The sequence below is a fragment of the Saccopteryx leptura genome, chromosome X (assembly GCF_036850995.1).
Source record: "Saccopteryx leptura isolate mSacLep1 chromosome X, mSacLep1_pri_phased_curated, whole genome shotgun sequence".
Classification (NCBI taxonomy): Eukaryota; Metazoa; Chordata; class Mammalia; order Chiroptera; family Emballonuridae; genus Saccopteryx; species Saccopteryx leptura.
The window spans coordinates 7,375,164-7,398,428 of NC_089516.1; the positions used below are offsets into that span (position 1 = coordinate 7,375,164).

At 45.4% G+C, this 23,265-nt stretch overlaps 1 protein-coding gene across 1 annotated transcript; it reads right to left on the minus strand.

Moving 5' to 3' along the window:
- Window positions 1-1,203: 1,203 nt before the first annotated feature.
- GEMIN8 (gem nuclear organelle associated protein 8) lies at window positions 1,204-22,253 on the minus strand. Its single transcript, XM_066356165.1, has 4 exons — window positions 22,150-22,253; window positions 13,824-13,868; window positions 12,785-13,223; window positions 1,204-1,711 (listed from the first exon to the last, which is right to left on the minus strand). The coding sequence occupies exons 2-4, from the start codon at window positions 13,833-13,835 to the stop codon at window positions 1,455-1,457; spliced, it is 708 nt and encodes a 235-aa protein (XP_066212262.1). The 5' UTR covers window positions 13,836-13,868; window positions 22,150-22,253; the 3' UTR covers window positions 1,204-1,454.
- Window positions 22,254-23,265: the final 1,012 nt, after the last annotated feature.

Consider the following 23,265-nt stretch of genomic DNA (forward strand, 5'->3'; position numbering starts at 1 on the left):
TTAATATGGAATGAATTTAATGTTAATAGTGAAGAGTGAGGAACTCTGAATAGTCCAAGTGCAGTCACAGAGCCGGCAGGGCGGCACCGGCGTGCTGGTTTCTTCAGGGGAACGTAGGAGTCCTTTGCAAAGAGAAACCGTTCACTTTCAAATAGCTAAGAACCTGCTGCAAATACAATTAATTTGTATTTGTGCCTGAGTGATATGTATTTTCTATTTAGGCGTATGAGTTTGAAATAAAAAAAGAGAACTACTAAAGACTTGAAATTTTAGTCATGTGTCACCTCAGGGGAAATTAATTCTGATTTTTGTCTGCAATAGCCCGGCTCAAATGGCAACTCCAGTAATAAAATGAAAGCTTGGAAAAACAAGCACCTGGGGCTGATGAATGGAATGCATTTGTCACAGGGCAGGGGCTGAAATGTGGCGCTAAGTGTTCTCAGGGAAAAGCGTGTCAATACTAAATCTTTTCACCAACCCTTGATGGATGTGCTAATCTTCTCAGGTCAACAAGGCTCGCCCTGGCCACGCACCGTAATAACTTATTTAAAAGGCAGCTGGCTTTTTAAAATGGGCTGCTCCATCAATTTTTAGCTTTTCATCTCAGAAATGTATTCTCTTATCAAAACGATATTCGGTACACAAAGTAAGAGTTCAATGATACCTTTTTGACAACAGGGGAGACTGCAGAGGTTGGGGAATTACTGTTCTCTGCTCTCAGTTCTGTGTGATATTGCAACTCTGTAAAGAGATACGAAGAATGTCAGATAGGCAGCTTTATCCATTAGAGCAGGGGTCCACAGACTTCTGCCCATAGGCCAAATCTGGCCACGGCCTGTGTTTATAAGTCAAGTTTTATTGGAACACAGCCACACCCACTTGTTGACTCATCCATGAGTGCTTCCAGGATTCAAGGTCAGAACTGAGTAGTTGTGACACGTAGTCACGACACACGGATCATATGGCTTGAAAAGGCTAAAATACGAACTCTCTGGCCCTTTTGCAGCACGTACATGCTGACCTCTGCACGGCAGAGAAGCGGCCATTGGCTGCATGCTCGATCCTTTTCCGTGGGGAGTAAGGGAGTTCCAGCAGGAGACCACATCTCACACATTTAAGGCATCTATCTAGTTCGGTTGGGTTCAAGATAAAGAGAACGGACAAAGGCAAAAAATGAAGCAGTGCATCTAAGTAAGAACTTCAACGAAATGAACAGTGTAATGTATATGAAACGATCATTTTATTTCAAGAGAAAACTTCTCACGTTGGCAACAGTACATGCCCTGCTGCTTAAACATGGGTGCCATATTCCATCACCCCTGTGATGGGCCCACCAGCACTTTGGTGAACATGCTGATTCCTCGGCATAAAGTCCCCTTTCACCCAGAAAACACACAGAAGCAGAGGAAGGAGCAAATCCCGGAGGAGGCGGGTGACTGCTGGGGGCCCAGGGCTCAGAACTTCAGTGGAATGACGGGCCAGTATTTGGGCCGCTTTTGGTCAACGTGTTTGTTGAAACTCAGCTGCACGGCGGCCTCCATGGCTTGGATCTTGGCCGCGCTGTCCCCGTACAAGCGCTTCATCTCGGCCTGGCGCCGCTCCCCGGGCCTCTCAGATGGGGGTTCCACAGAGCGGCACGTCTTGTAATAGAGGTCGTGGTCGGCGTTCACATAGTCCTCCAGGCGCTTCTCGTCCAGCAGCTGCTGCCGCCCTGAAAACAAGCTAACGCAGTCACTTGGGTGAATTCTGCGGGTGCCAGGCGTTCAGTGGGCAGTCCCTCATGACCCCTAGCTTTCTCTTTCACACCAGGAAGCTGGGCCCAGTTGTGCCAGCTGTGGTGTTCTCTAGATTCTGAGTCACAACTTGCATATTCCTATCTACTCAGTTATGAAGCTCCCTGTTCCCTTATCAGGGAGCTATACACCGGAACAGCTAAAAGCCACATGAAAACATGCCACCCCAAACTATCACACCTCTGCAAAGAGCCCGGGAAATACAGGAGAAAACGATGCCACTGGGGTTCCTCTCCGCATGCACACGCCGCCCCAGTCGGCCCAGCGAGGAAGGGGCTGGCGGAGTGCACTGGGTTTTAGTCACTGAACCAGGCCGGCTGGGAAACGCAGTGCTTCCTGAAAGGCCAGGGTTCTAAGAAGTAGCACTTCCCACCACAAATGAGGTGGTGGGGGAAAACTGATTTCAGGTAATCCAGAAAGGACAAGTGCTAGTAACTAGAGGATGGCTACAATGGCCCAGGTCCTTCCACGCATCCAAACATAAACTGTACCAAGCAACAGGAGGTCACGTGATTCAACACTTGCCGAAGGTCAAAGCACCGAGCAAGGGCAATTCTGCAAATGGAAGGGAAAGCTCTGATGTCTAATCAAAGCTGTAACTGGGTGTCGACACCCTCACTGTGGGATCTGAGTTTTCACTTCACAGGTGAGCTCAGGCTCCATTTCAAGTGCCATCACTCTATGTTTCCAATCCTACTAACTTAAATGGATTCTTGTAAAGCAAGAAATATTTACTCATGCCTGGCCTGTGTTGGTGCAGTGGATAAAGCTTCGACCTAGAATGGTGAGGTCGTCGGTTCAAAACCCTAGGCTTGCCTGGTCAAGGCACAAACGACCAGCAACTACTACGAGTTGCTTCCTGCTTCTGCCCCTGCCTTTCTCTCTTTCTCTCCCTCCTCTCTCTAAAATCAATAGATAAAATCTAAAACTATTCAATTTGTTCTCCACCTCTATTATAACAAGCACTAGGTAAATTTATTATGTAAATAAAACATAAAAATATCAGCAAAACAATGCTGCAGAAGGTAAAGCTAGCCTACTTACATAGTTTTTTAATTTATTTTTTAGAAGGAGAGAGAAACATCAATTTGTTGTTGCACTTACTTATGCATTCACTGGTTCATTACTGTATGTACCCTGACTAGGGATCGAACCTGCAACTCTGGAGTATCAGGTAGATGCTCCAAACAACTGAGCTACCCGGCCAGGGCTACTTACTCAGATTTTTGTAAACATTGTCAAGAACAGAGAAATTGACAGTCAAATGCACACATCTGTAGCTACTACTGCTACCAAGAGAAATGCTACTAAGTAAGGAGTAAAGACGGTTGCAGGAGACAAAACAACAGTATAAATTATTCTTACCTTGTTAAAAAGAAGCAGAAAGGAGGCTTGGTATAGAAGGGGCCACAAAAGTGAGTGAATCAAGTGTGTATAGAAAGATATTTACGTGGCTATGCAAACTCACTCTGGTCAATTCCTTTCTTTATAAACGACACCTTGGGGTTGGAGGGAAGGAGTTTTATAAACTTGAAACACTATTAAAAATGTATGTGGCCATTTCTGTCAGCACATCTGCAATTCGTTTTCACATAAGGGAGCAATACAAGGATATGCCAAATGACTGTCAAAATAAATACCCTATCTGTTACCTTATCCATGGAAAAGACATCGTTGACTTACTGTGAAATGCAGACCTAAACCAAAGTAGTGACCTAATATGCAAATGATGGGAGGTCAACAAGCACTTGTTTCTAATTTTTGCTCTTTCTGACAAGTTTGAAACATTAGGATGTGAGTTGTTCAGTCCTCATGGGTGTTTAACTCTCCTCCCCACGCTGCTAGGAATAGTCTTCTGGGGGCCTGGCATTTCCACATTGGCCAGGGGCAACAGAGTGCCCGGTGAGAGCCGTGGTCCCGTGACCAATCCCTGCGCGCTCCTTTCGTTGTTGGACAGGCCCCCAGGCGCGCGCTGCTGGGGCCTCAGAGCGTCTGCACGTAGAGGACACAGGTTCCCAGACCACAGTCCTTTCACTCTCAAGTTTGTCCTAACACTGTCATCAGCCTTCCTGTCAGATTGAATGACACAGCAGATGTTCAACTTCCTGCCTAAATCTAAGTCTGAGTTTAGAAGTTTGAATAAACACTGGAATCTTCTTGGTGTTGCTGTCTGCCGTTAGGGTATGTGAATTTCACATTTTTTACGTCTGCCTCTGTATTTTTCCTTTCCTTATAATTTAACATGGTTGTAATTATACTTCTTTCTGCTGCCTTTTTTTTTTAATTTTTCTGAAGCTAGAAATGGGGAGAGACAGTCAGACAGACTCCCGCATGCGCCCGACTGGGATGCACCCGGCACGCCCACCAGGGGGCGACGCTCTGCCCACCAGGGGGTGATGCTCTGCCCCTCCCGGGCGTCGCTCTGCCACGACCAGAGCCACTCTAGCGCCTGGGGCAGAGGCCGAGGAGCCATCCCCAGCGCCCGGGCCATCTTTGCTCCAATGGAGCCTCGCTGCGGGAGGGGAAGAGAGAGACAGAGAGGAAGGAGAGGGGGAGGGGTGGAGAAGCAGATGGGCGCTTCTCCTGTGTGCCCTGGCCGGGAATCGAACCCAGGACTTCTGCACGCCCCGCTGACGCTCTACCACTGAGCCAACCGGCCAGGGCTCTGCTGCTTTTTTGACAAAAGCTATCTTAACTATATTAAGGTGCTGTCCTAATTCTATGGCGAGGCATTTTCTCTTACTGTTGACATCTGCGGATGACACTCTGTTAATACAAAGGAACCCCCACTGGCATTCCATGAAGCCTGTGCAATCTTCCAAGTGTGCACGCGGCATGTGCTCACGGGTTGCCATCACTGTGTTTTAGTTTTTAACGAAGTTCCTACAGTATAAGAATGAGACACAGACCCGTGCTCTGTTCTCTACTTGTATCTCCTTCCCATGCAGCTTTGCTCATGAAAACGTAAGGCCCAACCCTGTCCCCTCTCTGCCCGCAAGAGGTTTTGGAGGTTTTCCGGTTTTCTGCGTGGTGGGTAGTTGTCCTGAAACATAGATCTAAGGGCAGGAGGCCTGTCTCCTGCACTGACAGACCAGCTGGTGAACAGGCCTGCAGGGGTCGCCTATGGAGGGGGTCCTGTCACCTTTGTTCACCCCTATCCCCAGCCCTGGGGGACACAGCGCCTGACACAGAGCGGGTGCTCAGGAAATGATTGTTGAGAGGAAGTGTGGACAAAGGCCATACATTCTTTTTTTGTAAACAACTGTTTCTTCCAGATGCTGTTAAAAAACAACAACCCAGGGACAGAGAAACAGATGCTCAAATCACAGAAGGTGCTGGGCAGAGCTCCCCTTTAGCTGGTTCCTCAGAGCCTCCTTGCAGAGGGGGGCAGAAAATGGGGGGAGAGAAGGCGGGGCAGGGAGGGAAGGCAGAGGGGGTGGAGCAGGCGGAGGGGGGAAGGCAGAGGGGGGAGAAAATGGGAGTAGAGAAGGCAGCAGGGGGTGGAGAAGGCAGAGTGAGGAAGGAGAAGGCGGGGGTGGAGAGGAGAAGGCGGGGGCGGGGGCGGAGAAGGCGGAGGGGGGAGAAAATGGGAGTAGAGAAGGCAGCAGGGGGTGGAGAAGGCAGAGTGAAGATAGAGAAGGGGGGGTGGAGAAGGCGGAGGCGGGGGGGGTGGAGAAGGCGGGGGCGGGGGTGGAGAAGGCGGAGTGAAGATAGAGAAGGGGGGGTGGAGAAGGCGGAGGCGGGGGGGGGTGGAGAAGGCGGGGGCGGGGGTGGAGAAGGCGGAGGGGGGAGAAAATGGGAGTAGAGAAGGCAGCAGGGGGTGGAGAAGGCGGGGGGGGGGTGAGGAGAAGGCGGGGGAGGGTACCAGTGATTTGGGGTTTGATCTTGTTTCCTTACATTTGAATCACTTCACCTCCACCTACTCACACTTTTAAAAAAATGTTCTAAGGCTAGGCCAGAGATCTGAAACCAGCCCACTTAAAACACAATACTCTCAAGACTGGCTGAACGTGCTTTAGGGTGCCCGCGCGAGCTTGGGACGGAGCAGACTGGTTTGGTGGGACCCACTTATTCTGCTTCCTTCCTGCCACTGGAAGGAGTCTCCGTCACTCACTGGCAGTTTTTCTTCCTGTCAAAACAAAGCGAGGGTTTACCCACCCGGATGGAGAACCAGCTGGCTGAGGCCGGGAAGGGGAATCACACACTTCCCACGTAACCAAACAAGTGCCTTGTCACGGACAGGCTGGTCATTTGTACTGAAAAGAGCTGTGGGACTTGAGGATGCCAAGAGATTTTTTTTTTCTTGTGGCATATTTGGAAATTTGTTTTACTACAAGTCATCTTTTTAGATTCCAGCTTTAAAACAGGGGTGGTGTAGGTTGACTAGTGTCCTTCCAATATTCATATCTACTTAGAACCTCTGAATATGATCTGATTTGGAAACAGGGTCTTGGCAGATGGGAGGAAGGGAAGGACTGAGGTGAGATCATACATGATTAGGGTGGACCCTATCCAATGAGTGTGTCCTTATGTGAGACAGAGGACATGTGGAGACACAGGAGGAAAACCGTGTAGACCTGGAGGCAGGAACTGTGCTGTCACAAGCCAACAAGCGCCAGGGCCCAGAAGAAGCTGGAAGAAACAAAGGCCGAGAGCGCTCGGAGGAGTGTGTTCCTGCCAAGCCCCGAGGGCGCACTTCTGGCTCCAGGCTGAGAACAGTTCTGTTGGTCTAGGGCCGTCCAGGTGGCGGGAGTTTGGTACAGCAGCCCCAGGAAACGGATACGGGGTTAATACGTACACAGGGCTAAAACAGAAAACCAGTATGTACTAGCAGGGAGAAACTCTGGGCTCATCTGGGTTCAGGATCTATGACCTTGATATAGATCGCCTCAGTCTACATACTGACATGATGTCACCAACAGAAACTTCTAGTCCATAGAGGAAAAAAAGGCATGGGAAGCGACGTGGGCTCAGAGAACCTCACCCAGTAGGAAAACATGCATCGGTATTCCACAGATAATTAGCTCAAAGGCAGAACAGTGTGGAGGACAAAGCACCAAGACAAATGAGTGGTAAAGAATGTTATTTTTCCTCATTATTCCGGCATTAGCATGTCTTTCTGATTATATTCTCTGCTACGTTGCTAGAATCAACAATCTTAGCACCACGGAGGGAAAGCACAGACTTGATTTATGTCGTGAATGCCTCATTTCTGACTTGTCAGCAATGCAGCCAGAACCCAGGTGCAGACCTGGGGCCGTTTGGGATGGGTCTCCACCCCCGGCCCACACCCCGCACTCCATAATGAATAGAAGCTGGTGGACAGCCACAATTTCCATCTTTATAATACAGTACATTTCCAGCCCTCCCTTCCACTTCTCTACAGCCTTTCACACATTTGTTCTTGCTGATTGGCTTTATACATGTCTGAACATCTGGACTAGCTCAAAAACACATGGAGGGATTATGCTCAATCAGTACAATTCCACACTTGAATCTCACTGACTAAACCAAAATGGCTTACTAAATACCCGGCTGTAACTTCCGCTATGTCCTCTAGGTTTTTCATAGAGGGTGGACAGAAGGAAAACCAACTGGATGGACTTCCAGCCCACTGACAGGGCCCCAACCTCCCTCCGCAGGGAGACACAACCAGCAGACGTGTGAAAAACACATTGAAGCCCTTCGGTAAGAAGAGCACTTTGAATGCCAAGAGGGGGCGGACTTACCCCTTTCTTTCGCTCTCATTTCCCATTGACCCCACCCTTCAAAGCCTCGAGCACACTCCATTTCTCGGTATCTAGCCCATAGAGCTCCTCCTCTGCCCAAGTTCACTGTCTACTCCTCATTTGCAAAAGTAACCATTGACCACACCACTGAGGGCTCCTGTCGGTATCATTTTTAATTTGATTATCTCCTCTTCCCATCTGGGTTTGTTCTTTGCGAATTGTCCCTGTTCTGACCCACTATCTAGCCCCCAAACAAGAGATAAGTATCTGATGGGCGGAGCCCGAGCCAACAGCGGCCGTGTTTGTTTCGGAAGGCCTTCCCCTCCACTGGAGTGCCCACTCGCAGGCATTTTCCCTGTACGAATTAGGACTAGAACGTTGCAGTCTCCATCAGTGGTTATTTATGCCTAAAAAATGATACTTTCAGCCTTGGCGGGTTAGCTCAGTCAGTCTGAGCATCGCCCTTTAGGACTATAACGTTGCAGTCTCTATCAGTGGTTGTTTATGCCTAAAAAATGATACTTTCAGCCCTGATGGGTTTAGCTCAGTCAGTCTGAGCATCGCCCTTTAGGACTATAACGTTGCAGTCTCCATCAGTGGTTATTTATGCCTAAAAAATGATACTTTCAGCCTTGGCGGGTTTAGCTCAGTCAGTCCCTGGTCAGGGCACACACAGGAAGCCACCAATGAATGTACAACGAAGTAGAACAACAAACGAACGCCTTCCTCTCTCCTCTTCCCATCTCTCCTCCTTCCTTTCTGTCTCTCTGAAATTAATCAATAATGAAAAATGATACTTCTCTTAACAATAAAGATTTTTCCTAAGTACGTGAAAACACAGCTGACCTTTATAACTTCACAACTGTCTATTTTCCCACAATATGTTACCACTGAAGTTTTAAATAACGGAAACATCTCATTAGGAAATGACGACATAACATAATCGAAAGCATGCCTGTTCCCACTGCATAGAACTTCTTTATCCTACTTAATGTTTTGTTCTTATCGTTGAAATATGTTACAGATTATCAGGAAGAGTGGTAATCACAAGCAAGAACATGCTGTCCAATCTGAAGAAAATATTAAATAAGCTTCAGATGATGAAAAGCTCAATCAAGTTGAGCTCTGTTTTCCCTTGCTAATAATATTTTAAAAAAAATTCTGGGTTCTCTCAATGATTCAGATTCGAAGTTGAATTCACCCTTATCGAAGAAGTAGCTTCCAGTGCTTCAAAGAACAAACCGACTTGAACCAAGTCTTCACGCTCCTCAGGTCCCCTATCTCTTTATTAAACATGTCCTGACAGTGGATGGAACTAAACGTCCTGAACGTTTCCAGCCAAGGCAACGGACTGCACAGCACCCTGGGCATTCAAACTGCGGCCGAATTCCATCATCCGTTCCTGCTCGAAGGAACACATATTCATCCTAAAAATGACGCTGGCGAAGCGCTGCCCATTACTGGGTCACTGGGGGAGCAGGACCAAGCCCGGGCAGGGAGACCGAGCCGGCAGCAGGAAGAGTCGGGCACAGCGCCCCTTCTCACCGCCGCCAGACAAGTCTCCCAGGGACTTCAGCATGCTTTCAGGGCAGCTCAGACACAAACGCATGGCAGAGACTCTAGGGCAAGTCGTTTTGAATTTTGCTACAGCTATACATTTTAAAAAGCACAACGAAGTGGAAGCTCGGTGTGTTCAGTGCTATTATTAGTAATGTGGATGTGGGTTCCTTCTTCTAGCCCCAGTGTTTTACTGTATTGTTAAGTCAAGCTGCAATGTCCTTGAAAGAGAACTGTATGAATGATTACTTGGATTAAATCGTGTTAATGAGTTAAGTTGGACAAACACCAAAATTTAGTTCTTTTGTATTTTAAATAATTAAATATTAAATATTTAGATCAATTTAAGATTTTGATGAGTTGCCCAGAGCAGAAATATATAACTTTTTCTGAAGCCACAGAACATCTTTATCAAAAATGTACAGAATCTGAAGCAAGCACTAATCAGGGCAGTTACACAGAAAAAAGTTTCTGGTTAGTACTCCACGGTCAAGTGGGTGAGCTGTCAGCGACTAACCATAACAAATAGCATTTCTTGGGCACTGACTTTGTAGCAAGCACCATTCTCTAACTTTTCTCTTATTATCTCATTTTTCTCTACAATTACCACCCCATTGATTAGGATCCCCGTTTCACAGGTGAGGAGACTGAGGCACGGGAAGCTTAGGGCAGGTGGTCCACAGAGGATAAGGCCCTCCACTAGTAAGCGGGGGAGCCCCTGATTTCACTGCTTCCGCCACAGCTGCCTCTGTGTGTTACTACTAATTGCGCCCACACTGGGGGCAAGGTTAAGGAGGAAGGTCCTAAGGGTTTTCATAACATGCCCCTGTGTTGGTTTGCTATCTAGATCACAGGGAAACAAATACACACCACATTTCTTCCCAGAGAAGATAAGACCTTTCTAGTTCTCCTTTTGTCCCGCTCAGACTGCATCTGGGAACAAAGACCATTCTCACAGGGTGACTGTATTGGCTCCCTAGGGCTGCCATGACAGAGGACCAAATCCTGGGCGACTGAGAACAACAGAAATGCACTGTCTCAGTTCTGGAGTGAGAACTCTGAGATCAAGGGTGGGAGGGCCGCGCCCCCTCGAAGGCGCTCGGGAAGGGTCTGTTCGGGCCTCTCGTTCCTGGTAGCGCCTTGGCTCGTCCAGTCTTCAGTGGTGCTCTCCCTAGGGTGGTCTGATCCATACCCTATAAGGACACCCGTAGCACTGGCTCAGGGCCCACCCTCATGACCTCATTTAGCTGATTACCTCTATAAAGACCCTATCTCCACATGAGGGGATTAGGACTCCAATATATCCTTTTTAAGGGACATAGCTCAGCCCATAGCAGCAATGGTAACAGTGCAATCTGGAGCCTTGAATGAACGATGAAGACTTAGGAATCCTGTCAGAGAAAATATGAAGTTCATCAAGTTGATAAAACATCTCCGGCCTAACTCGCTTTATAAAAAGTGATAAAAAGTGATAGTAAGTTTAGCACTTTGTGGAGTAAGATTTAAAAACCTCTGATTTAAGGCTAATTAATAATGACATACTTCATTCATTCATTGAAAATAATATTAAGTGCCAGGCATAATGTGGCAGATAATTTTCATGACTTTTTTTCAACCTACCTAGGATTTTATCTGACAAATTCAAAAGGAAATAACAGAGATGGTTCTTAGCCATATCTGTACTGAACTGCTCATCCTGGAAAAACAATTTCATTATTTCATGTTCCTTTCATTCATATCTATTTTTTATTGAATAATATATCAGGTTTACTTTAAGTTAGCAGATTATTCAAAATGGCCTTTTCAATGACTGGGGTTTGCTCCCATCTTTAATTATAACTTTTATCATAAAATGATCAGTCTCTTAGGGGAAAAACATCTGGTAAGGACAATAACAATAAGCCCTATTGCTATCATATTTTCACTTTCAAAAGTAACACACAGCCTCCAACAAAACGTGGGCCTGGCCAATGCCTGCTCTCGTGTCACACTAATGGGTATTTTGTATGTGTTTTGAAAAAAAGCTAGACTTCATTTCTGGAATTTAAGGAAAGAAATGTATTCTAAGTGTAATATAAAGTACTGTTTTAAAAATACTGGTTTGGATACACTTTCTAATACACATCAAAGAAGTCAACAGTTTAATCAAAGGAAGGGAAGAAAAGAAAAAACAAATCCCTAAGTGACTAGTTTAGTCAAGAATGATGACCAGAGACTCTAAAGGGCATGCCACTCTATACAGAGCCTCGCTCAGCTCCTGGCACCCAGCGGGGCCAGTAAACACTGGCCTCTCACTATGGAGATATGGATAATTCAAAGTGGAAGTGACACTCTTTCCGGGCTTGTTTCTGTTTACTAAAAATTACAAGTAAAATGTGCCTGACCAGGTGGCGGCGCAGTGGACAGAGTGTCGACCTGGGATGCTGAAGGCCCAGGTTCGAGACCCTGAGGTCACTGGCTTGAGCGCGGGCTCACCAGTTTGAGCATGAGGTCGCTGGCTCGAGCGTGGGATCATAGACATGACCCCAAGGTCGCTGGTTTGAGCCCAAAGGTCTCTGGCTTGAAGCCCGAGGTCGCTGGCTTGAGCAACGGGTCACTGGCTCAGATGGAGGCCCCCAGTCAAGGCACAAATGAGAAAGCAATCAGTGAACAACTAAGGTGCCACAACAAATTGATGCTTCTCATCTCTCTCCCTTCCTATTTTGTCTGTCCCCTCCCCTCACAAAAATAAAAAATTTACAGAAAAAACGTCATATAATTAGTACTTAATACAGAGACTGGCTACTGGTTATAACAGAGAGAAAATAACAGATATCTGTGTATCTATTAGAGACACCTAACATGTAAATGGTCTAATAATCTTAATAGTAAGGAGAGCACCAAAAGCAGTTCTAGGTCTTTGTAGTAAGTTAGTAAGAAGTTAAAAAAGGAAAATCCCCACTTTCTAACTGAAGATAGAAGACCATCATTACAATTCTCCATCCGCAGGGCAGACAGTCTCAATGCAGGGCCAAATCAGAAAGTTTACGTACTAGGCATGTTGTTCTTTTCTATAGACTCACGCTGATCCCCATTTTGAGGGGAGGGAGCTTAATGTGTAAGATCTGGCAGCTCTGGAGCAGCAGGGAGGGCTCCGAGCTGTGTTCCAGTGGGTGGACAGCAGTATTTAGGGAACCTAGCCGTCAGACAAAACCTGACCGCTAAGTGTGGGCATAAGGAAGGAGCCCCAGGAGGAGTCAGGCAGACCTGGGTTTCAATCCTAACAGCGTATCATCAGCTGTGTACCATGGAACAAGTCAATTAGCCTTCTGAAGGCTCACTTTCCCCATCTGTAAAATGGGTTGAATACCTTGAGGGACGGCTGTGTCAATTAGGGACCACGCGCGTGCATCCACGTATGCACACACATACACACACATGCATACTCCATCTGGTGGAGTTTCTAACACTCAATAGATGGTAGAGATACTGTTATGTTAAGTTTTGCTCTAGAACTAAGAAATAAACAGTCCTATATAGAAACAGCTCCGCAAACTAATATAACTGAGGCGCAACATCACCATGGCTTCTCCAGACTTAGGACTGGACTTGGAGTAGTCCCCGTGCCCAGCCGAGGAGTGAGAAGGACGTGTATAGATTAGGGAAGCTGAACATGCAGCACGCAGAGCAAGGACCGGAAGCGTGTGAAGGCGGGCCCGCACTTACGCCGCTCCTTCTTGTGCCTCTCGGTCTCCGCGAAGTACTGGCGGAGCTCCTCGGTGATCTCCATGTTGCTCACGTCGCACTCGACCCCCTCATTGGAGTCGCTCTCCGCCTCCTTCTCTGCGGCCAACGCTTGGGCCTTTCTTCTGTTGGCATGAGGACGCCACCCAGACCTTGGAGAACGAGAACAGCGAGAGCGGGAGCCCCGGGACGCCGAGTGATGGTCACGGGAGGACTGAGGAGATCTGCCCCCCTGAGCATAAACGCTCTGGGGAGGGCCTTCGGGAGTGGAGCACCAAGGGGAACCGAAATAAGACTGCACGGCCTTCCAATAGGCGTTCTGGTGGCTTCGCATCCAAGCCATTGCTTGATGGTAATGTTGCCAGTATCTTGCATACGCCGGATGGTAACACCAAGGCTGGGTAGTTTCTGACGATGCTGCCTACAAAATAGAGGGAGGTGTAGGCTAGACACCAGTTCATCCTCAAATGTTTTATCAGCTTATCGACATCTATTCACTGAGTACTAACAACCTGCTCTACATTAGGATGCTACTGCACCAAAGAGGATATGACAGGTCCCTGCCTACTACGGACACTGAGTGCATGCACACTTGCTCTGAAGTAAGTGCATATAAGGCACGCACAGGACAACTAGCCATTAAAAAGTGGGACGGGGTAATAATGACCATTTTAGGTAAGATGCAGGAAGACGGAAGGACCAAGTGTCTATCACCTTGGCCCTTTCTCTATCCACTGTCCTTAAGCAATTCGTTCCATGTTAGAAATGGCCTTCCAAGAACCACACGGACTGATGAAGGTGGTGTGTCTTCGGGCCTTCCCTCCCTGCCCCCTAAAAGCCTGCTGGACCAGCCTACCCTCAGGGCCCGGGACAAAAGATGTCGAGCCACGCCCCTGTGGCTTTCACTTTTCGTTTCACTTTTCTGATGGATTTCTTTGGTTTTCTCCATCACGGAATGAGAACACCAAGCCTTTAAAGACTACACTATAACTTTTTCTCTTATAAGTTGAAGAAGTCTTACCTTTGCTGCCATCTCCGACTGTGCAAGTCCAAATTGGGAGCAAACCTAGGAGAGAACCACAGTGCAAACATCTGGTCACCACAGGTGTGTGATATTCGTGGCTACTTTGTAGTCTGCCAAGCAGCTCCTCAGAGGGCGCCTCTTCCCAGTACCGTGCCTCATCTTAGCACTATGGGACCCTGGCACCTGGGCATGACCTTGTGGTCCGAAAGGGAGGGATCCCCTTAGGCAGGGGTCCCCAAACTTTTTACACAGAGGGCCCAATTCATTGTCCCTCAGACCGTTGGAGGGCCGGACTATAAAAAAAAAGCTATGAAAAAATCCCTATGCACACTGCACATATCTTATTTTAAAGTAAAAAAACAAAACAGGAACAAATACAATATTTAAAATAAAGAACAAGTAAATTTAAATCAACAAACTGACCAGTATTTCAATGGGAACTATGCTCCTCTCACTGACCACCAATGAAAGAGGTGCCCCTTCGGGAAGTGCAGCGGGGGCCGGATAAATGGCCTCAGGGGGCCGCATGTGGCCCGCGGGCCGTAGTTTGGGGACCCCTGCCCTTAGGGATGATTAGCTCAAAGGACACTCCATTTCTCAAGTATTGGTTTTCCTATTTCTTTATTTTTCAATTACTTTACTTTCCATATTATTCCAAATTGGTTTCAGGTGTACAGCCTAGTAGTTAGATAATCACATACTTTACAGAGTGGTCCCCCTGGTATTTCCAGTGCCCCCCAGCACCATGCATAGTTATTACAGTATTATTACCTGCATTCCCTATGCTGTACTTTATATCAGCGCTACTGGAAGACACGCAAGATGCCTCCAGCAGTTAATGGTCATGACTTTAAAATGCAATGCCAGTCAGAGATTTAACAATAGAACTTGCTTCTCTAGTAAAAATAAATTTCATGAAAATAACCATATAAATAGTTAGCATGTATATAAAAATAACACACAGAGCATGAACTAAAGATGGAAAACTATTTAATTTTACAGTATTTACCAATTCGTAACTCTTGCCAATGTCTATTTAAATTAAACCTGCATGTTCCTGACGCTTAAAGAGAATAGAATACATCTTGCCAGCTCACTAGAAACCTTTGTTGGGACTTGGAGAAACCTCTCTAAGACACCCCTCCAGCCTGAATTGTGCCCTGTGCTTTAAGTCCCTTTAATAGCCTTCCTCTGCTTTGGATTGCAATAAGCACCCTGAGACAGCGTGTGACACCACGCTCGCCCTGTCTCATCATCCCGCCTCTTTGCAGGGGAGAAACTGGTCCGCGGAGACTCTCCACCACCCACCATGTAGCATGCCTTTGCCCCATAGCCTTGCTCTGTCGGAACTTGCTCCTCCCTCCACTATCTACCTGCTGGTGAGTCACTGATGTGACAGGAAACACCTAAAGGTGAAGGGGAATCTGCACCTTTTACGACCTACTTAGACAGACTATTAACATTTTCTACTCCTGTTCAGGGGTTCAGGGTTACTGAAATGACCATCTACCCCAGAATGTATGTTAAAAAGTTACACAAAAATAATACTCTAAAACGCATGAGAAGTTGGAGCATCTGTGAGACAAAACCGCCAACACAACGTGTTTCTGAACAGTTCCTTAGGATTAGAAACGTCAGAACTCAGATACAGAAGGAGTCCTATTTTTCCTAACTTCCCTTAATAACAGGAGAATTTAAAAATCTCCACGCCTTAAGAAATAAACTTATTTCACAATCTTGATCAGATGTTTTGCTATGGGTAATGTTGGAAAATTGAGATGTTAAAATGACCATTTAAGATTTAACCTAAAGTGAACCATTTGCATTCTTTTAAAATACAATAACCTTTCAAACAGGGTATTTCCAAGAGGGCTGACATGACCTTCTATAAATATATTTTAAACATAGCCCACACTTCCTGTTCACTGTTCTAAATTCAGAAACATACACATACATTGAATGTAAACTGGAAAAAAGCTAACAGATGCCGTGAAAGTATAAGTGCAATTCCAGTTCATATTGCGTTTGAACTATAATTTAAAGGTTTAAAACATGAGCTCTTACCTGAACACCTGGCTAGCTGCTATGTGCTTTAGAGGCTACTCCTTCAGTAGCCGACATCTCTTCAGTCTAGAACAGTCGGCATGATTCAGGGGCTAACCACTCAGAGCAGTAACATTAACACTAAATGAGATTATGGTGGAGAGCAGGGCACAGTTGAGCGCTAACCTGTACGGTGCAGCCTGCCTCTAAGTGGCTAATTCACTCCAGCCAGTTTTCATCTTTCCATCACTGTTATTTGAATCGCTTCCTGAATGCTTGCAGCACATAATGACATTAAAGTGAACTCCATGTACGCCTTAATCAAATTTGTTTTAGAGATTAACAAATAGCATAGGAATTAAATTAGAAAAGTCGAGGAGACATCTGCATGTCTTCTGGAGACCAAGAGTTTTGGACGAAGACTTCTATGTCTTATAAAGCATATTTAGAACCAGATTAATGTGAATGTTAATTATTCCAAACTGGGAAGTGTGACAGCCTCAAATTTGTCACAAACATTACTGTCATTGAACACTACTGCAGACCTCAGAAAATCCTGTTTATTTATAATTGGGACAATCGAGCCTGACTTTAAAAGTTGTAGTACAGCATCACTATTCTGAAAAGGCACAAGATGGCATAGGAGAAGCCCCTCTTTTCAGAGTGAGAAGTGTAGGCAGATGCAATAAAGTAGGCAAGTGTTTAAAAAGTTCAAGTGTAATCCATCATGCTCACCAGGCTGCTCAAATGTCAATGGCTGTGATTAAAAAGGGGAGGAAGCGCTAATTTGAGAAGAAGATTACTTATTTCTGCCTTTAATTAAACAAAGAATCTGATAGAAGGGTTGCCATCTTACACTGCCTTACAGATCACACAAGGCACACTGAACACTTCTGCAAGAAAGACACCAGGACAATGAGCTGAGCAGACCAAAAAAACCAACAGCATCTGAAGCGGGAGTAGCTCCAATTCAGCCCAGCGTGCCGACTATTTATTAAGTATATCAACTAATCAGCGAAAGCACTAGACTCTTAAAAAACCCGGGCCATTAAGGAAAGATGAATTTGTATCAATGCTAGAATGCAGGCAATGCTGTCCTCCTCCACTGTAGTCTGATTATGTCTTCCGCATTGTTTTTGGACACTAGGACATTTACAATCAAACCTGCTGCCATCTTCCAGCAAGTTTCGAGTCCTGGGGTTGTATGTCAAATATGCTCATTTCATCCTGGGCTTTATTAGTTTCCCTCCTCAAATTCCAAAACCTACACACCATATCCATTTACATTTTAAGTGTTCTCAAGATTCTTAAAATCCTACAGTCAATTAAAAATAGTTTCTGAGAATGAATGACAAGTTAATCAATTAATGTCTCAAAAATCAGAGATAGCAAATAAGATAAAGTATAGAAAAACACATCTAAAGGAATACCAGCTTGCCAAGAGGTTTATAATTACTATTAGCTCGCTATTTCCAGCATTACACTTGGTATTTTATGCCAGCATTTTTTTTCCTGTAAAGAGCCAAACCGTAAATAGTTTGGGCTTATGGGCTAGACAGTCTTTGTCACATATTCTTCTTTTCTCCAATTGAAAACTACCTTTAAAAATGGCAACACCATTCAAAGCTCCTGTGTAGTACAACAAACAAGCCGAGGGCCATCATTTGCCCACTATTTTACGTGCATACATCATCAAGCTACATAGACCCTACCCTCAATGTGCTGTGTATCCTCCTTTCCTCACGTTTCACTTGGAAACCACTGGAGAAACTGAATTCTCACACTTAGAGCAGAGTAAGCCGGAGGGAAGCGAGAGAACTAGGATTATGACCAACAGCAATCTTGGTGACCAGTTCCTAATATTTGGGACCAAAGAATCATCTCCATGACTCAAGAAGCAAATTGAACCATTTCTTAAAGATCTACACAGACATTTAAAGACTTAAGGATAAAAAAAGGACCTGAATTCCTACAACAAAGTATCAATCAACAAGGCTTAGAACGCACATGCAGTGCCTGATTTCTGAGGGACACTCTTCCAGCTGCTGTGCTAGCGATCCAACAAGGACCGGAAGCAGTTCCCAGTGTCTACTCACAGGAAGAAGGAATGCAAGTCCTTCCCTGCTAGCCGCACCAGCCAGCTCCCGGGGAAGGGGCCTATCAACTTTTTAAAGCTGGTTACTCTTTCCACACACAATTCTTAAGGACTTAACAAAAATACCTGGGTTTTTGCAAGGCCAACATTAAAAAAATTCTAGACATTATAGCAGGGGTCTCAAACTCGCGGCCCGCCGAACAATTTTGTGCGGCCCGCAGACTAATCCACGAAGTTCAAAATATTTTGGATAAAATTAAGTAAGCCTAGGGGCCTACTTGTATTTTTCATTTCTCTAGCATCCTAGCTAGATATTAGCTTAGTTAACAGCAGTTGTGATGCGAACTACAGTTTCTGGTCGTTTTGTGACACTGAGTAAACTGCATGTACGATTGTGCTTGTTGTACTGATTTTTTTTTGTTTTCAACTGCAGTGAGAAAAGTGTTGCGTAACAGTTGCCTTTTGTAGACCTAGTGTGGCCCGCCCAACGGCTGTGATCATGCTCTGCGGCCCACATGCTGAGTTGAGTTTGAGACCCCTGCATTATAGCAACACCACCATCAGACACCACCACCTTCTCAAAGAAAAGAAAGCACATGATCACAGCAGACTTAGATGCCTTTTCAGCGGTCTTTTAATTTTATCGTTCATTCGCCACCTCCCTGGGACTGTCTCCTACTCTATTAGGACACAGTTTGTGGGCTAAACAGCAACTTTTTTTTTCTAATGGGATGGTGCAGCTGAAAGAAAAGAGATTGGTAATGTCAGGGCAGGCCGGGATCACAGCACCATCACTGGGCAGCCCTCCCCAGTGAGTACAATGGCATAATAGTCACTACCCAGCTGAGCTCTGACAAGTACAGAGACCGAATTCATGGTCTGTCCTCAACCACTAGAGAAGGAAGGGGGAAAAAAACAGCATTGTCATTCACTGAACACTGCTGAGGCCCGCAGGCAAGACAGCGCCTGAGTCTTCAACAATATATTTTCCTGTAAAGCCTTCCTTAAAAAAAAAAACCCACCAAAAAATCACTCATTCTTCGTTGAATCTGCTTATCCTGGAAGATACATTTTTAAATGCATAAATATACATGAATAATAACAGACAAGAATATTATAGTTTTCCACATAAACTGACTATTTTCATCAGGTTATTCAAAAAATTCACTCCACAAATAAGTAATGTGGCTTTGATGAAAGGTAGTGACATTGTGTATCTTTTCATTGCATATTTATATTCTTATAAATAACAGGATCTAGGGTGTCAGAGCAATCAGATAAATAAAATAAGCCACATATTTCCCTAAAAACAATAAATCTGTAGCCAAGTTTTCCTCTCTACCCTCTTTTTCCACTCGAATTCTGAAAATACATGAAAACTCACCTGCTTTGATTTTTGCATAGAAACACATAAAAAGTCAGTCATTAAGTTACCCCGGTTAAGGCCCTGAAAGCCGAAGTGTTCCTATAAAGCTCACACGGATTGGGTTCTCCTGGTCAATCAGATCATTTCAGGGGTCTAATTAGGCCTCCAGTACACTGTTTCAGGGAAGAAGGAAGGCGGAGAGATCCGCTGGAGGTTGAGCAAAATAAATGAAGGTATGGTGAGATACCCAAATTACATAAACCGAGTCATGCGGTTCGACGCGATCTCTGCACATGCAGCAATAACCCTATCCGGGTAGGTGCTTTCCAATAATGCACATCCTCAACTAAGAGCTATAATAAAATGAGGTTTTTGGAGAGCACCATTTCCTGCCCCTACCCCCAGTGGCCTGATGCCATCATGGGCTCCGTCCTGTGGCTTTGCACAGCCCCTGCTCAGTGTTCTGGACACCAAAGACGGCTCGAGCCTGAATGGTCTTCTACCCTCAGCAGTCCAAGCGCCATCTTTCGGACACAGGCCTCCACTAGGGCATACTCTGTGAGCCCACACTTTTCTGTCTCTAACAGGTACCGTCAAAACTGGTGGGTGAGGGAGTCCCCAAACAGTTTTATTTCCTTATTCCTTCAACCCCAAACCCGTTTACTCTCCTCTGGATATTGCAATAAGTAATGTCACAAAGAAGGTATAGCCTGGGGAAGGAGAAAGGCTGAAAGTATGTAATTAATTCTTTTTAACACAAATAACATTCTACCCATAGAAGGGCATTCATTTATCCAGAAAGAGTGATGGATTTGTGAATGGATTTATTTACAAGTTCACTAAGTCCCCACGTGACTAACGTCAGAATCAGAGGTGAAATATGAGGACACCCAAAAACAAAGTGACCCTCTGACTCATGAACACAACAGGCAATGGGATAGCTGAAAATTGGGGTAACTGAGGACATAATAATACAACTCATAAGAGGAAATACATAAGATCTCTTCACCACAAGTATATCCTTCATACAGTAAAACCTAGTGTGATGATCAAGGAATAAGGGTTGAACAGTCATGTAATCCAAATCAAGAGTTTACCAGCAAAACCTATGGCTAGTTTAAAGCGGTTAAGATCACCAGTAAATTTCAGGAGCCTTATTGCAAGTTTTACTTCTATAAACACATACATGGTAATTCCATGCTAATCTCTTTTCTGAATGTATACAACACTCCTTATACTCCACTCATTTGGGTGTTTAATCATTACCTGGAGGCATGGATTCTACAATCTGTTTCTTTAAATTTCCTACTTTCCTTCCATCCTAAAAGTCATAGGAGTGTCCTGCCCTTGGACACTGTTGCGATTGTCATTTCCTGGTAACACTCTCTCCTCCTACCTCTACCCTTCCTAAAATCACTGAATAGCTAGTCAAATACAGTAACTCTCTTATTATAAATCTTCAAATCTTCTCAGAAAGCAGACATTTAAATACATTACTGTTTTCTAGGATATTTTCAAACCATCTGACCATCTACAGTTAAACTTTCTTCACTTGCTTGCTTTTTTTCACTGGCCTTAGCTGGATTTCCTATGGTAGAGCAGTAGTAGTTCAGGAGTTCTTCAGCTAGTTGGTAAACTCTCCAAACTGTACTCCAGCCTACTCGCTCAATTCCCCCAGCTCTCTCATCTCACCCTATCCTTCAACGGTGGGTCCTAAAAGAACACAGTAACCCTTCATCATCTGTAAAAACAGTTTTAGAATGAAAATTTCTCTGGAGCTTTAGTTTATATACTTTCCCAGCAGAGCACTGAGCACACACAGGGGATCTGTACACATTACAGTGGGCTTGCCTTCAGTTATGCCTATCCAAAGTTACTAACAAGCTTTCAAAAGATACAGCTCTCTGTTTCTATTGCCGTCCCAAATGGGCTGTTAATTTTATAAACTATATAAGTATAAAATTGTATCTGAGAGTAAATAATCCCATAAATCTTATTTGTGTTATTAATCTTTAGTCTGGATTTTTCAAGTAATGTTGTTCTGACTTCAGCTGCAAAACAGCTGAAGAAAGAACCTAGCCTGTGAAACAACTTTAAAAATCATTCCTAAAAGACAAAATAAAATTGTTCAGAACCCACTGGTCTGTATTAAGGGACTCTCTGGTTTTCAAAGGTAAAATGTACTTCGTTGCCTACTGGTTCAATTCAATTACTGAGGAAGAAAAAAGGGCTAAGATATTTTGCGCCCCCAGAGGTCTGGCGGAAAAAAAGAGCACAGGTGCAAATGTTCTTCAGCTAATTCGACCCAAACTCCTTACTTCCCACAGAGGTCCAAGTGAGAGAGAAAACAAAAGGCCCAATTTTTGAGCAGACGAACCAATATCTTACACACCTCTCCAAGAATGAAGCTGCCTCGGGTGACCCTTTGTTTAGTTAGATACTGGGATGGATGGGCAGTCCCAATTCACCCTCCAGACCGAGACTGACACAAAGTTACTGGCACATCAGAATCACATGGGGAGCACTAATAAAAATACTGCCGCCTGGGAGATTTCGAATTTAATTGATCTGGGATTAGGGCCCGGGCATCAGAATTGTTAAAAGGCATCCAGTGATTCTGGTGTACGTCAGAGCTGCGAACTTTTAGAACCAATCCCTTCTCACAAATAACCAGCGACGACTTAGGAGTCTTTTGGGCCTCCGGCACCATCTTTTCTCTCTAGGCCTCAGAGGAAGCCAGGCTCCGGGGCCTCCAGACTCCGGGGCCTCCAGACTCCACATTCACTTGCCAAAGAAAACCCAGCCGCCCCCGGTATCACCTCGTGGGCGCGAAGCCTCCTGATCCTGGGCGGTGGGATAGCAGGGACCTATTTCCTGTGGGTCGTGAGTGGGAAGAGCTGTTGCCGGGGCGACTAGACGTGAGCTTCTGATTGGGGTTTGTGGCCACGGCGCGCCGGAAGTCCCGCCCGCGCCGCGGCTGACGCCACATTCGCGCCGTGCTCTGCACTTCGCTGGGGGGGCGGGGCGGGCGCAGGATGAGGGTCCGCCTCTCCCACTGAGCGTGGGAACGGCTGTTGGACGGTGACTGGGATACTAGGGCTGGCGCCCGGCCGTGCTCCGGTGTCTGTGCACGGCCCCCCGTCCCCGCAATAGCTCCTTGGCTTTTGATATGTTGCTCCTCTCAAGGGAGGATGGTCGTGGCTCAGGGGGAAACGGCCAGGCTTTGGCAATAGTCACCCAGATCTGAGTTTGAGCGCGATTCTAGCGTTTACTTTATTAACCTCCCCGAGACTCAGGTTCTCGCCCATAAGATGTGAATAATAGTGCACAGTGCCAGGAAAGAAACAAATAGTGCCTATTAACATCATTCTTTTTATCACCACAATCGTTATCAGCAATACTTGCCTTGTTAGTATCACAGGGGATTCATTAATAACCAAGTATAAACCATTCAAAGTCTAATGTTCTACTGGGGTAACTTGGCAAATGTGACAAGAGCCCTAAAAGGAGGAGTACGTTAGTCCCAGGATTTTTCACTGCTAGGAATTTATTTCAGATAAAAGCAAATGTAAAGTGTTATAAAATAATGGCAGAGTTATTTTAAGGAGTGAAAACTGTAAACAAACGTCTAGTAAACGGGGATGGCTAAGCCAATTAGGCTGCATCAATGGCGGGGACATTATTACCATGCTATTTTTGTACTATAGAAGAATCGAATAGTACAGAAGAATATGACCTTGAACGAAGATGTACTGGATACCTACTCTCTTCAGGTATTATTGCATACCTGCACTGTATTGTAGCCACTCAACACCTGGCTGTTCACAGCTTGAAAAGTGGCAGCAGAATTGAGATGTGCTGCAAGGGCAAGTTCCACAGTGGCTTTTGAAGAATTAGTATGAGAGAAAGAATATACAAATCTCATTTTTTAATAG

Bases quoted from the DNA above. Each gene is read 5' to 3' on its own strand.
- GEMIN8 (XM_066356165.1), bottom strand. The intron at 1,712-12,784 runs GTAAGTGCGGGC...GCTTGTTTTCAG, and splicing joins GAGGCACAAGAAGGAGCGGC to GGCGGCAGCAGCTGCTGGAC.